The sequence below is a fragment of the Tachypleus tridentatus genome, chromosome 8, assembly GCF_004210375.1.
Source record: "Tachypleus tridentatus isolate NWPU-2018 chromosome 8, ASM421037v1, whole genome shotgun sequence".
Lineage (NCBI taxonomy): Eukaryota > Metazoa > Arthropoda > Merostomata > Xiphosura > Limulidae > Tachypleus > Tachypleus tridentatus.
This window is the reverse complement of record NC_134832.1, coordinates 84,539,887-84,555,816: the sequence shown is the minus strand read 5'-3', so window position 1 is coordinate 84,555,816 and position 15,930 is coordinate 84,539,887. Positions and strand designations below refer to the sequence as shown.

Genomic DNA, 15,930 nt, shown 5'->3' with positions numbered 1-15,930 from the left:
ATGCAGCTCAAGAACAAAAAGACGGCATCTACGAGAGAAAGGCGTAAACATCTTCAAAGGTCATGCCTCCTTCCACACCACAAAACAGCCCAGTTAAACTATGCTAAGAAGCACCAAACATGGGATGTAGAAAAGTGGAAGATGGTTTTGTTCTATGATGAGAAAAAATTTAACCTGGATAGTGCAGATGGCTTCCAATGTTACTTACACAATAAGGATACCCCACCAGAGACATTTTCTAAACGACACAGTGGAGGAGGTTCCATCATGATCTGGGGTGCTTTCTCCTTCCATGGAACAATGGAGCTTCAGGTTATACAGGGGCATCAAACAGCAGCTGGCTACATTGGCATGTTGGAGAAAGCATCCTTATTGACTGAAGGCCCTAACTTGTATGGAAATGACTGGATCTTTCAGCAGGACAATGCTGCAATCTACAATGCTTACAGGACAAAGGACTTTTCACAGCATATAACATGATTCTTTTGAACCATTCAGTGTGTTTGCCCAAACTTAACCCCATTGAAAATGTTTGGGGTGAATGGCAAGGGAAGTCTATAGAAATGGACATCAATTCCAAACAGTGCATGATATTCATAAAGCCATCTTCACCACTTGGAATAACATTCCAGCCAGCCTTCTGCAAACGCTTGCATCAACCATGCCAAAGCAAATGTCTGAAGTTATTCACAATGACGGCCATGCAACTCACTACTGAGACATCTTGTTGGGCATTTCCTACCCTGTTTAGGACTTCTTTTTGGTATGGTCTTAAACTTTTGACCAGCTAGTATTCAGGCTAATTTCATGGTGTTCACATTTTCCCTATTAAATGCTAAAAAGTTTATTTTTATTTTCCCTTTTCTTATTTTCATCTTTCTAAGCTCTACTCAAATAAGTGGTTGAGTTTAACAATGCAAAATGCATATTTTTTCTTTATGTTCATTGACCTTAAGATTTTGGTCAGCAGTGTACATTTTCAAGTCAGGAAAATGTTATGATAAATATTCACCTCCTCATACATAATAGCTTCTTTTCTCTTGACTTCATATAGTCTGCCAGAAAAATTTGCAAACCACCAAAATTGTGAAAGCTCCCACCTAATCACATGTAAATTTGTGCCACTGCATGATGACATAATTATATAACAGAACTTCGCACTAATAAAAGTATGACATACACTCATGCACAATAACTCCCTGTAGGTATGCACTTGTGAATCCTCATTCTTTGATGAAGCAATAAAAAAATGTGCACCAGAAAAGTGTGGAAGACGTATCTATCAGAAACACATTTGCAGATAAGATAAATGTTAACTTCCAAAATGAATACTCACCTGTTCACACAGAATGTCCACAATCCCACAATGACAGGGTAGAAGGACCAGTGCAAAGATTGCATAGATGAGCTCCCTAGAGAAGATGTTCAAAGAAAGCCAATGAGGTGTGATATCTTATTATAGGGGCTCCCATAAGGGTATGCCCATGAGAAACTGAATCTTATCTTGTTCAGCAAATACTCTTCACCATATATATGAACAGAAGAGGCATAAAAGCTATAAATGTATCTTAAAGATGGGCAGAATAGTTACTTGGCCATCTGAGTAATTGAATTTAGTGAGGTTGGGGCTCATTCACACTATGCCTTGTGAACTCATCTCCTTTACCATCATACTCAGTGGGTCAAAAACAGCTGTGGGAGAAAGGCACTGTGATTAGCATCCATGCACACCTCTATCATCAGACACTACAGGCCCCATCACAGATGCAGGAGGAGGACACTGTAATTATATTAGTATGAAAACATATAATCTAATATTCAACCATCAGTCTCTACAGACTACATGCCAGCTGTAAGACCAGGATGTTGTTTGTTTATCTGTTTTTCCCACAATGTTGTAGAATGAGCCAGAAAGAGTGATCACTTTGCCTTTACTAAACAGACTTTGGCTGCAGGAGGATAATTTGTAAAATAAATAGATATATAAAAAGGATCAAAATAGTGAGTTGTAATATCAGTCTATTTGAATATTATGATGTATTACAGTTTTACATGTAGGATGACCTGCACTACACTCAACAAGTGACCCTTTGTTAGGTCCCAATCAGTGAGAATTCTATATGGTCTACTACTCTAGCAATTGGGAGCTAGTAAGGTTTCCTATGTTCCATTCAAAAAGAGGTGGAAGAATTCACATAAGGAAAATCAAAATATGTACCTGGTCTTTTAGTCTAGATTGATTGGTTGGCATTTAATTGTGCAAAAGCAACAAAGCTCTTTCTGTGTCAAATAACTGGTAAAACAGCAAACCACTAGTTAGAAAAATTGAAATTGTTTCATCTTTTTAAACAAAACAATCCCCTCAAAAGTGTGAAAAAAAAGTAAAAGAAACAAAAGTGTGAAAAAAAAGTAAAAGAAACAGAAACAAATATAAAATCATCATAGGAAACAAGGTATAAATGGTATGTGCTAAAATATGGGACTTATTTTGTTGTTGTTGTTGAAATCCCAGAAAAAGATAAAACCTAAATAGAATTTAAAAGGCCAATGGCCTGTAAAAAGCTAAAAACACAGTTGAGACAGTGTCACAATCACCACCAGCACTGTCAAGAATCAACAGTACATTCTGAATGTAAACGTTTAAAATGGTGCTGCCACTCACAGTCGTAACAATGGCACAACAGTATTATGTGGGCTATTGTGACTTGAGTCACAAAGGCCACACATTGGTGCATCACCTACAAATAAAAGAAAATGATAGGTTATAAAGCTATGACCAATATAAAACCTTGATCAGACAACTTACTCTTTACAATCCCTTTGGAATTTAAACAGCCAAAGAGCAATAGCTAGTTTGATTTAAAAAAGTTTGTTAGAATGTTCTTCAGCCCAAGCTGATTGCCAATTAGCATGAAGCCAAGTTTTGATCATAGAACCACAGTTCATATATAGAACAGGTCCAGCTGTAATGGCACCAGAAGAGACAGAATTAGTTGTGATGTTGACAAGCTTGTTCTGCTGAATGCTGACTTGGTCTGGTATCCAGAACAACCAGACATGAACAGGTGGCAAAGAAAACTGAGCCAGATGTTTAAAATGTCAAGGATAACAGCATGAGAAGTCATGTGAAACAATTCCAGGACCTGTAGACAGCAAAGAAAGTGTGTGTAAACAGTACAGTTAAAAGTATGGGTTAGCTGCTACGTGATTAAGGGCAAAAGAGATGGCATACAACTCAGTAGTGAACACTAAAACTCTAAAGACAAGCCCATGCACAACCACAGACCCATGATACACTACAGCACAGTCCACAAAGGCACCTGACTTCAAACCATACATATAAATAGCTACTGAGGAATGACTCAAGAGAAGTTCAGCAAAAAAGGTGGTACTTTCAGTCTGGAGTATCTGCCGAGGAAATAAAACACAATCCCAGGTGGGATACTGTGGCAAGAAATGTAGTTTAGCAGCATGCTGCAGAAGTTAGAAATGCAGATACAGAGTTGGTTCATGGGACCCTGTGTACAAACACTGAACAGGCAAAGTGTAAAATGCCTCTGTGCACAGCTGCACTTTCTGAGCATATATGGGTTCCAGCATTCTGAGTGCTAAACTGTAAACCAGAGACCCATAATATAGTTTTTATCTTATGAAGACATGACAAATTTTTAGCATAAAACATCGATCTGCTCAATCAGAGATGGAGGAGAAGATGTAGAGGATGTTCAATGTTCTGGTACATCTGACACAAAGTTGCTTGTTGTGTGGAATAAAAGTCACTTCATAGTCAAAAACAAGTCCCAAGAACTTCCTGGGATAAACACAGTCACTGGGATCAGGATGCAATCCCTACTAATGGCAAAAGTGCATGCAAGCAATTTTTTTAAGAAAAAGAAAAACCATGTGTGGTTGTCCAATGCACATGACAATTGAGGGCAGCCTGAAGCCATCACTTGATAAACCACTTGTGGAGAACACTTGCTGGGCAACCAGCAAAGCCACACCACCCTGGATTCTATCATCACACAACCTGTCTCTCCAATAGAAAGAAAACTGTAAGAGGGTGACAGTATTGATAGGATAGAGGAAAGCTCCCTCTAAGTAGACAGGCTGGTTGGTATGAACCAATCAGGGCCTTAATGTTGTCCATGTTGAAGCATAAACCTGAAAGTTCCACTGTATCAGTGTGGCCATAGTTATTTAGCAGGAGATGAAGGTGGAGAGCTCTTTGGTTTGCAACCATTCCACTTAAGAAAACAGAGAGCTGTTGATCTCCATGAATTCTCCTCAAGGTCACATGAGCAGATCTCTCAGAAGATGGCAAGTCTAATGACTGTAGGCACAACCATAAACTCTTTTTGCACCTCAATGAAGAGGAACCCAAGCAGCCACCAGAAACAGAAGTAAGGACAGAGAAAGGAATATGTGTGAACCTGTCAACCCCTTTTTTCACAGAAAACAACAAACACTGAAGATAAAATGAAAAATAATCTTCAGGAGGCACAGAAAGTTTGGTCTCCACACCCACTGAGGTGGTAGAGTGGATGGCAGCAGCATACATCTTTAATGGCATGAAAGACAATTAGACAGACATCAGAGCAATGGCAACCACAATCAAGAAGAAGCAAACATGTTTTAAGACATACGTAATATACTGTGCAAGAGAAAAAAGGTTCAGAAAAATTCCATGTGGAAGCATGATGAATCATATTCAGGTTCAAGACAAGAAAGGGAGCAGGAAGAGGGTGGTGAAGACAAGTATAAAAAATTGTGATACCATAAAAGACACAGTTGAATAGCTACTTGAAACAGGAGGTAAAATATTGTCAGACAGGAAGGCCAATATTGATAGGCATGACATCTACACTGATAAACAGAAGAGAATATGGGTCAGTAAATTATGGATCAGACAAATTCCACAAAGGAAGATGAAGGTATAATCACTCCTTGATGACAGAGAAAGGTATGGTTGAATCAGAAGAGGCAGATGCTGAGCAGAGGAGAGGAAGCTTGAATGAGAGAAGACAGTGTAACAGAATCCATAGTCAGGCAGTCCAGTGACAGGCTACCAAAATGACTCTGAAAAGGGTGTCCTGAAACACTGCAAGGAACTAAGGAAAGAGGAAGAAAAGAATATAGGTGCAAAGAAGGAGATGGGATCAATCCTAACTGGGAAGCATCAACAGCCAAAGTTAAGGGGTGAGATACCACAGACTAAAACTGATGAATTTGGTTTTTAGGTGTGGCAAAGTATGGAGCAGATTCAATAGAAGATTTCAGGATGGAAGACCATTACTTGGATATAATAAATTCAAGAAAACAGTCCATAATAATGTTCAGTGTACCCCAAAAAGTGACATGCTATTAAATTCACCTCATTGAGAATATCCAAAGTCTAAAAGCAGAGCATCCTAGTCTGGGTTCCCCCTTAGCAGTTGATATGAGACACAACCACAGAATTGTATGAGTGGATCATCAAATGATCTACAAGGTGGAGAAGGAAATGATAGCATCTCTGACAGCAAGTAGTTTGAAGGCACTGACAGATAGCAAACACACTTTCACAGTCCAACAATAAAAGCATCAGATGGATGTTCAAGTATGCTCTTCATCTGTGAAGAGGTGAAATTATTACAAATTGTGAGGAGATAAAAGCATACCAGAGGTGTTGGTAGAACAGTTTAGACACCAAGCAGGATCCTGTAGCAGAGAAGGAAAGAACAGGATCAATGAGGACAGTGGATCCCTGGAGAGGTTTTATTGGTCATGCATTGCCCACTATAGGGGTTGCATATATGTATGCATATGCTAAGTGGAATGAAAGCATTGAAACAGAAGAAGCTAACATCACCTAAACAGAACTGGAAAATGTAAATCCCATCCATGAACCAAACAAAATATAATGAAGATGGGGCAAAGTGATGTGAAAAAAACAACATCTGAACACATAAACCTTGGTCATCCACAAACCAGGCTAGAAAGAGGTAGTTATTAATGAAACCCCATCACAGTAGGTTTTACCAGTATGCAGTCCAGGTGACAAGGCACTGTCTAATTCTGAATCATCCATAGGGAGCAGATTGGCCAGTATCAGTAATTTATTTCTCATTATTTTTCATTTTAAAAGCAAGTACTACATGTAAATGACGTGTTTCCAATACCATTACTTCTACTTACGTTATAGTCTCCACAGTAAGTACTACTATATTTCTTCAGGCTTAATTTTTCTCCACATTTGCTGTAACTCGTGCATTCAGGTTTTCCACGTTAATCGTAAGCACGTACCTTCAGGTTTATTTGGTCTCCAAGCTAGCTGTAATTACATGCCTTCAAGCTCATTTAGCCTCCACGTTAAAAATAACTACGTTATATGCTCATCAATGTTTATTTTTTCAGCACAACAAAAACTGTAATGATCAGACGAAAGCCTCATTTGTAGTCTGATTAACAAAGACTGTGAGAGACACGACTGCATGCTTTACCTAGCCCCAATAAAACGAAACTCGTTAGCTATCTATCAGTTAGATAGTACGAAAACACAGCTTTTCACGAAGGTAATCGTTACGCAGAATACCGTGACCACTCCTCCACATTACGTATATACACTAACCATTTATGAAACGATTAAAAAAAAAAAAAACAGGAGTTTCATAAACCTAAAAACTCCTTAGATAATTTCTTACTACTTCTAACAGACATCTTCTAATAAGGAAGTTATTTTTGTAAAATAATTAGCGATCTTCCCGACTGGCTTGCTGCGGCAAATAGTTCTTGAAACATATCACCAGTTTTTGGCCAGTGCTGAAAACTCAGTTACCAAACTCTAGAAACAGACCAACATATATTAAAGGAACTAACTCAGTTACCGGTTGCATGCCTAGCACGTGACGGTTTAGAATGCTATATATACTTCAAGTCATCGATAGTTAAAATTACGGTCCCTAACATGTACTTTCTACAAGTTGTTGTTTTGAATTACGCACAAAGCTACACAATGGGCTATCTGTACTTTGCCCGCCACGGGTATCGAAACCCGGCTTTAGCGTTGTAAGTCACTGAGGGACCTTTCTACAAGTGCCACCTAAGATAACACACACACACTACTTGAGTGACAAAGTCAGGCAACAGACACCTGGATATTGAAACAAAATAACTTTTTATTTGGCAATGAACAGTCGTTTAACTATTCCAGAGATGTAACATTACATATTTATTAACATCATTTTACATGCATTGTCCACTTTTAATATTTTTAACGTTATTACACTTACTGCATAAATGAATTTCTTCATTAAATGTTAACTTGAACAAAAGCGCTTGAAGCCACGACAGCAATATACACTAAAACCGGTCAAAGCCTTTTTTTTTTTTTTTGAAACACAGAAATGCAAGTGTTGCTATAGGATGAAGTTAAAAATATCTAGTAGTTAAAAACACGCACATTACACTAGTAATTATAGGCAAGCTATCTACACATTGGTGACTACTCAGTTGAATCTTAGATTACATTACTAACAAATATGAATAAAAACAGGAAAATTGGACAAATACAGAGTTCCACCATGCTACGTCGTTTCTTTCAAGTCTGGGACTGTGTGCGTTTATGGTGCGAAGCAAGCTAAAAGAAATGAATTGTAAAGCTTAATCTAAACAATTTTTTACATTCACCTGTCCCGATGAAATCAGTTACTATTTATCTCATTCACAAAAACAGGTAAAATCTATTTCCTCATAGTCACACACTTTGAAAGAATCGTACTGCGCATATCACTTTACGGACAACACTACACACAAGAAATTACACGTTATTCAGTAAACCAACCGTGATTTCAAAAACCACGAACATCCAAGAAAAATTAATAATGTACATTAACACTTACAATTATAGTTAAAAAACAAACTGCATTTTTTAATGAATGAGCAGGGATAGAAGAGAAAATCTGAAGACATCACAAATTTCCAATAGTTTTAATTTCGTAATAAAAACTTGTGGTAATAATTAATAAAAGATCGGAAAATAAATAACTAATGTGCTGGAATTTTGAAATGAATACTGTTCCTGTGCCTAATACACATCAGCAACACAGTATCAGAAGATGTTGGGCCTGACACAATACACAATCTATATTATGCGCAGGGTATTTTTGTCTTTTACTCATCACTGTGAACCTATATGTATATATGATTTGAAAAAAAAAAATATATAACAATGATGAAATAAACTTATACTGAATTTCGTATATTATTAAAGAAATTCTTACAGTGCAAAATACAGCGTTTAGATATCTTCGTGACTATGAAGTTCAAGTTACAGTTCCCAGACAGACACAAACACAAAAAGAATTAGATGATTACTTTCACTGCCTACTACAAAAGCGGAAATAATCCAAGAACACTATCTATGCAGCTTAGTTGTTTTTTTTGTCAGCAAAATATCCAATGAAGCGAAATAAAAAGCACTGTTTTATGCTACTAAGTGTTTCTTGCTGTATAACTCAGCCATGTACATAATTGTAAATATAATATACAAAAATGTACACAATACGTTACTTTCCAAAATAGACGCGCACACATACTAAGAAAACTGAAGTGATAATGCTACGTGATGCAAACCTGTGGCAAATACAGTCCATTTCACGTAACAAGCCGTTAAAGAGAACGTGAACTGAAAATCATATATTGTACTTTTACACTCTGTTAAAAAAACAACAACAAAAAACTGAATGTTTGCTGGGAAAGTACCGGCATTAAATAACAGTTCACAATAGTATAGGCACGTGTTGGAATACTGAATATGGCAATATGGAGAAAAAACTGATAAAATGAAGCAAATAAATCTATTACGAAATTAATGTAAATGAATAGCTGCTAACTATAAAATATGTACATATCCTTTTATTACGCACATGGAACATTACCGACATGAAAAGGTAACGTACGGCCCAATGTACTTTTAAAATAGTATCTTCATGAAACTATCCATTATAAAACGTTATGTAACAAGAAAAAAGGCAATACATGATCAAAACAGTCGTGTCTCTCCCCTATTAATATTAAAAATAAATTAAGGTCATCTAAAACCAGATAGATATCAATAACGTAACTTGCTATGAAAGCATTAAAAAGTTTTATATGTAAATACACTTGCCAATGTGCAAAATGTATACTGTTAAAATTATAGTGGACTTGAACACAATAACAAAGTGTATTCAACACAACAAGATTTATATAATTATATGCAAGGGCATGCGTGGACTAGCTGAACTCTTGCCCTCTTACATAACTACTGAACAAATATTAATCAAGACATCTTTTGAACCTGACCCTCCTAGGCCTACAAGACCTAGATACAAATACCTGGAAGAACGTGCATTTACTCATCACAGCAGGCTAACAAAGCTAAAATCAGGGAGGCAGTGGAAAGAAAGAGTATTTTGAAATTCATAATAAAATTCACTGCCTTTACCATCACAATTAATTTCAAGAACATATAGCTGATCAAGTAGAAATGTCTTTAAGCATCATTGTTTTTCATAAGGAATTATCGAGAAGCAAATTAGAACACAATTTCAAAATATACAGATATCAAAATGATAATTAAGTGATACTTTTAAAGGAAATGATGAAATGTGTACAAGAAAATGTTTACATGAAACACTAAAAACAGGGTAGTTAACAGGCTATAACTAATTTTTAGAAAACATTTACAAAACACTGATTTAGATTTAATTTTCAGAGGAAAAATTTATAATTATTTCCCAGCATATGGCTGGCATTCACCTTGTGAAATATATATTCAAACAAACAAAAAATTTCTGAATGTCTAATAATTTATGTAATTTCGGTGATTAAAACTTACATTTACTTACATAGCACGTAGAATCAATTACCAAACATTACTCTGCTAAAGTGCAAGTAATTGTGTAAAAGCAAGCACAAAGTGTGGAAATTTTAACATTATTTCAGCTTCCATTATAGTTTAAATCACACAATAACATGATAAAATATTTCATGTTTGCAACAGTGATTGAAAAGATTACAAAATGTTGATCCTTCTGTAAAAATTTATGATCCTTATGTAGCTTGATTTTGATATCATTAATGAAAGTGTATACCTCTTAGATAGGGCCAAACAAAGCCACAAGTGGTCTATATAAGCAATGTACACCTCATATATAGTTTCTAACCAGGCCAAAAATAGTATTTTAAATGTACACTATTTTACATGGACTTTCTAGTTTGACTAAAAAGTATTTTTGAATGTAATATACACCTTGGATTGAGTTTCTAACCCAGCCACAAACTGATTGCATTTTAAGTGTAATAAAATATTGCAGGAATTTTTGAGAAGGCCAAAAAATTATTTTAAATGCAATATATACCTTGCATGGAGTTTCATACCTGGTCAAAAATTGTGTATTAACTGCAACTTATATCTTGTTCTTTATGTTACAGAAAATTAGAAAAAAGCAACATAAAGCCACTGTAATAAAACCTCATTCAAATAACAAGTAACATTAGTGTAACAAAAATTATTTGAAATTTCAACCAAACTTAAATATTGTCATTTGCTACCCTAAACTTACTCAACAATTTTAAAATGATTTAAATAATAAGTAGAAAAACCATTCCTAAAGTTTATAATTCTTACCTAAAAATTAATTTTGTTCAAGAATAAATCTGTAGCTAGTGTTTCAAAACATCTAATATTCCACTGTCTTTCAAACTTTTTTGATTCCATCACTAAACAAGAAACCCAAATAAAAAGTATACAAACACACCTGAATCAAGTCTTCCACAAAACAAAAATAAGTAGAAAAATCATTCCTAGTGTTTATAATTCTCAACTAAAAATTTTGTTCAAGAATAAATCTGTAGCTAGTGTTTCAAAACATCTAATATTTTACTGTGTCTTCCAAACTTTTTGATTCCATCACTAAACAAGTAACCCAAAGAAAAAATATATAAACCTGAACACATGAATCAAGTCTTCCACAAAACAAAAACTACCTCATAGCTTAAATGACTTGGGCCAAGAATCATTCAAATAGTCAACTTTTGCAGTCTTTCTACCATGTTTATACCCATCTTGTACATGGAGACCAAAACTGCAAACAATTCTCCAATAGAGGCCTCACTAGAATTTGGTACAAGGAAATAATAACTTTGTTGTTCTTAAATCAAAAAGCTAACTTTACGAAAAAAAGCCAAGAGCACTATTTCCTCATTTTAGCACAAATAAATACTCAAAGGGTCTCATCAACACTACCACCTGAACTCTTCTAGTTCATCAATGCATAATTCACACAAATAAATCCACTTTCTTTACCTTCACACCCAAAATGCAAAACTTTACAGTTTTCAGTGTTAAAGTGTATCTTCCACATTCTAACACATTCACCAAGAGTGTAAAATTTCATTTGAACAAGAAAAGCATTACAACAGAATTGGCTTTTCATGATGACAAGAAACCCACTTGAAGTAAAAATATATCTCAGTATGGCTGGTATGGGTATTAACATTTTTACTAATAAAGCAGAGAAGAATGTTTCAACCTTCTTAGGTCATCTTCAGGTTAACTTTGTTCTATGCTTCATTAGTAAGTGTTAATACTCTTCTCAGTCATCCTAAGGTGTACAGAATTGGCTTTTAACCACAATTTTAGTATCAAAAAAGAAGTTTGAAATAGTACTTCTTACAAGCATCTAAGATTTCAGAAACAAGACTTTCCACATCATCCAATTCCTATACATAAATAATGGACAACAAAGCTTCTAAAACAGATGTCTAAGGGAATTACTCATGTAGTGCCCATTTATCATCCTTTGCTTTCCATCCTTAACCCAGTTTTCAATACATTTCTCAACTTTTTTTACCAATCCCATAATTACCAAACTTACCAATAAAGTTTTAGGTAAGAAACTTTTATTAATCTGATGAGAATCAATAATTAAATGCTTTCTGAAAAAGGTAAGCATATAGTTTCTCGGATCCTTCCTAGACCATTTATTTTCAAAACAAAATACCACACTATCTTAACAATCATCAGAAATTTCAGTGATGCCAAAACCTTCTTTAAAAAATAACAGTTAAAGTTTCCACTTTCTCATTTTATTAAGCTTCATCAGAGCTCTAGGATAAATCTGATCATGATTAGGGGACTCTATTCTCAAGAAGCTTCCAAAGTTTTACCTGAAAAGCAATTCATGGAACTAAGTAAATTTGAAATGTTTTTCTCACTTTCATTTCTAACTATAAATAAAAATAAAATTATTCTTGTTTCCATTTTCTATGATGAGATTAATTCACTTCAGAATCTCTTTAAAATTTTTGTTTTTAATTTAATATAAATATAAAAACCTTTCAAGTTTGATACTTTGAACCAAGACACATTTACACTTTCTTGTTATCTAAGTGATAGCTTTCTTAACTTCTTTTTGTTTATCTCTGCAAGTCTGATCATCCTTCACTTTAAAAAAATCCTGAAAAGTCTTAATGACTAGAAGCTTAATACTTTCATTAACTATAATCTGAATAGCCTCAGTAGTAAGGAATTTAATAATCTTATTAACAATGGCCTGAACAGGCTCAGAAGTTATTGCCTGAAGAGCCTCAATGATTAAAAACTGGATAGTACCTATGATTATAAAATGAAATATTAATGGTTAGGTAAGGATGTAATAAAATAGGCTTAAAAGTTGAGAAGTGCAAGGTTATGAACTTTGAATATGGAAATTTGGAAAACATTTCTTGTAGTGAGTTACACTGAAATTGTTGAAAAACAAAAGGATTTAGTTGAATATATAGATTTAATGAAAAAGCCTACAAAATTTGAAGTTGCGAGTATAAAGGTTATTGTAACTTTTGCATGATAATCTCATGAGACCTTAGTTATATTATATGAAATATATCAACATGTTGCAAAAAATATAGCAAGTATAACTAGAATGATATCTGATACATGGATTTAGAATTATTACAAGATATTTAACAATTTGAACTTGTTTTATCATGAATACATACAAATTTAAAATGACTTAATTCAATTTTCAATTGCCTGTGGCTTGGAAAGTATACCCATGCCTGACTTATTTCAGTGGTGAAATGAATCAAATAAAAAAAATCCAAGTTTCAGCTTTGAAACATACTAGTTTTTTACTAAAATCATTTCATCAGTAATAGTTCAACTTAATGAATGGTTTTCTTGATGAATTTGTTAAATTCATCTGTTTCAAAACTCAAATAAAAAGTAATTTTCTTTTAAAAGATTTACAAGGAGCCATTGTTAAATACTAAGTTTATTCCATTGATAAATTTCCAGTTCCTATGATGCATAGAACTATATAAAGGTATTACTAATAATACTACCTAATATTAACAAATTGTTTTTAACAACATATGTTTCACTTTATAGTATTTTAGTTTTATTTACATCTTATAGTGTTATGCTCAGAAAAAAAACTTTAGACACTTGTACTGTAATGCCAAATTGACAAATATAGAAATAACGATTATTGTTGTCAGTTTAGTATTACATTACAATTAGCACAATGTGTTTCCAATGAAAACACATACAACTTTCATAAACAAACATTTATACGTGTATCTCAGAACGGATGGTACGGGTATTAACACTTTTTTTGATAAGCAGAGAATAAGGTTTCGACCTTCCTAGCTCATCTTTAGGTTAACTACCAGCCGTTATGAGATACCTTTTATTTCAAGTGGGTTTCTCGTCATCAAGAAACATTTATACAATATTCCCTGAGAATATCACCCCAGTCCCACTCAAAAAAACTATTTAAAATCTAACACTAACATACCTGTTCAAAATTCAACTGGAGTTGCACACCCAGTTACGTACACAGTCAAGGTGTGATGATTTATATTTTAAGCACAAAAAGGGAGGGAGAGATGTACTAATTCCACACTTTCAATCCATGCTGTACACGTTAATTAAAAATATTAAATAAAATTTGGTCTAGCAAAACTGCTTTAATCTTTTCTTAATTTACTTTTAATTCTGTCAAGTTCAACTCCGTGTTCTATCGGCTTTGTGGTTATTGTCAAAATCGTACTCATACAATCTTATCGTCTTCTCATACAGTCATAGGTAGATCATATACCGATAGTCTTGTTGCAATTGTTTAAATTCGTTATATTTAATATTACAGTCGTAACCCATAACGAATAAACGTTTATATTAAACTTTTTTTAAATAATGGAACACGTTTTCTTACCTTGTTCTATACTCTTTCAAATTGTCTTAAGACTGTTACTGTTACATTATATTTTATGAACAGGTCCTGATTTTAACATGGCACGCTAAGATTTGAAACAAAGCCACGTACCCACATTGTTCTCAAACTGAAGTCTACGTTTTTCGTAAGCACAGTCGCTGACCAAACTTGTTCGTTCACAAGAGAAAGTTGTAAAAAAAGTATTAATGATAAATAAAAGTAATATAGTAATAATTATCATGTAAATAGGATCTTGCGATATCAAAACTTCATGATTGAGCGTTAACAACAAGATTTAGTAATAAGGTTCTGTAATAATATGTTTGAAATATTTATACGAAGCTTCGATGTTGTAACAATAAATACCACATTGCCATTAAATGTATTTGTATTTTCTTACAGCAAAGCCACATCTGCTGAGTCTTCCCAGTAGAATCGAACCCCTGATTTTAGTGTTGTAAATGTAAAGAAAGCATTATACTTAAATGTGTAATATTTCGCTTAGCGAATGTATTATATAATATTTATCACTAATTCCAATTACCTTAAAAGTCGGGCTCAGCATGACCAGATGGGTTAAGGCGTCCGACTCGTAATTTGAAGATCGCGGGTTCGTATCCCTCTCCCACCAAATATGCTCGCCCTTTCAACCTTATAAACGTTATAATGTGACGGTAAATCCCACTATTCGTTGGTAAAAGAGTAGCCCAAAAGTCTGCCTTCCCTCTTACACTGCTAAAGTAGAGACGGCTAGCGCAGATAGCCCTCGTGTATCTTTGGGCGAAATTCAAAACAAACAAACACATGATAAAATATATATCCTCTGAACCCTCTTTATGAATTATAAAAATGATTTTTATTTTAAAATATGGTCAAATGTAGCTTATAACAATTAGCGTGTCCTAATAGTGAATCTGGAGATTCAAGGCTTGCGACCTGTTGCTTCAAAATTGCGCTCTCCACTTTAGGGTTATGGGTGCACTTTAATAGTGACGATCAAATTCTACTACTATTTAACAATAGTAGTCCAAGAGTAAATGGTGGACGCTGTCAACTAACTATTTTCCCTTTAGGTTAATTGTTTAAAATTAGCAATGTGTGTTTTCTTATAGTAAATCCACATTAGACTATCTACTGAATCCACCGAGGGGAATCAAACTCCTGATTTTAGCGTTGTAAATTCGAAGACTTATGGCTTTACCAGGAGAGGATGAATTAGTAATGACTATGTGCAAATAGGTCTCTTGTCGCTTTGTACGAAATTAGAAAAGAAGTCAATAAATACTTTTAATTTTTATCTACAACAATGTTATCGATAATGCAAAGCATGGAAGTTGTATTTATAGTTAAACACAAAGTTGCATAATGGTTTATCTGTGCTGTGCCCGCCACAGGTATAGAAACTCAATTTTTAGCCTTATGAGTCCGAAGACTTAATGCTGTGCCAATGGAGGACTTAGTAATTTGATTTGTTAAATTTGTATAATGTTTTTTACACTACAGTATATTTTCATAAATTAAATACAAGTATGTATGCATGTTTTAAGTTGAGCACAACGCTACACAGTGGTCTATTTATGGTATCGAAAACTCGTTTCTAGCGTCGTAAAACCGCAGATACATGGTTGTATCACTGGGAGGCAAAGACAAATAAAAAAAAATTAACGTCATATATATCAACTGTATAGAC

The 15,930-nt window shown here is 34.3% G+C and overlaps 1 protein-coding gene across 5 annotated transcripts in view; it reads right to left on the bottom strand.

The window, feature by feature from the left end:
- Positions 1-14,509, bottom strand: part of LOC143222824 (serine/threonine-protein kinase D3-like) — a 69,907-nt gene extending 55,398 nt beyond the window's left edge. Inside the window, exons 1-2 of one of the 5 annotated variants that reach the window (XM_076449902.1) lie at positions 14,241-14,378; positions 1,337-1,412 (exon numbers count right to left, since the gene is read on the bottom strand). Coding sequence is in view for 1 of the 5 variants with exons in the window: in XM_076449900.1 (XP_076306015.1) it covers positions 14,352-14,481 (130 nt within the window). In the remaining 4 variants the exon portion in view is untranslated. Of the gene's footprint in view, positions 1-1,336; positions 1,413-7,516; positions 7,619-13,823; positions 14,079-14,240 lie in introns of those variants that run through there. The other 4 variants (XM_076449903.1, XM_076449900.1, XM_076449901.1 and 1 more) reach the window with 4 other exon arrangements.
- Between the last annotated feature and the right edge of the window lie 1,421 nt (positions 14,510-15,930).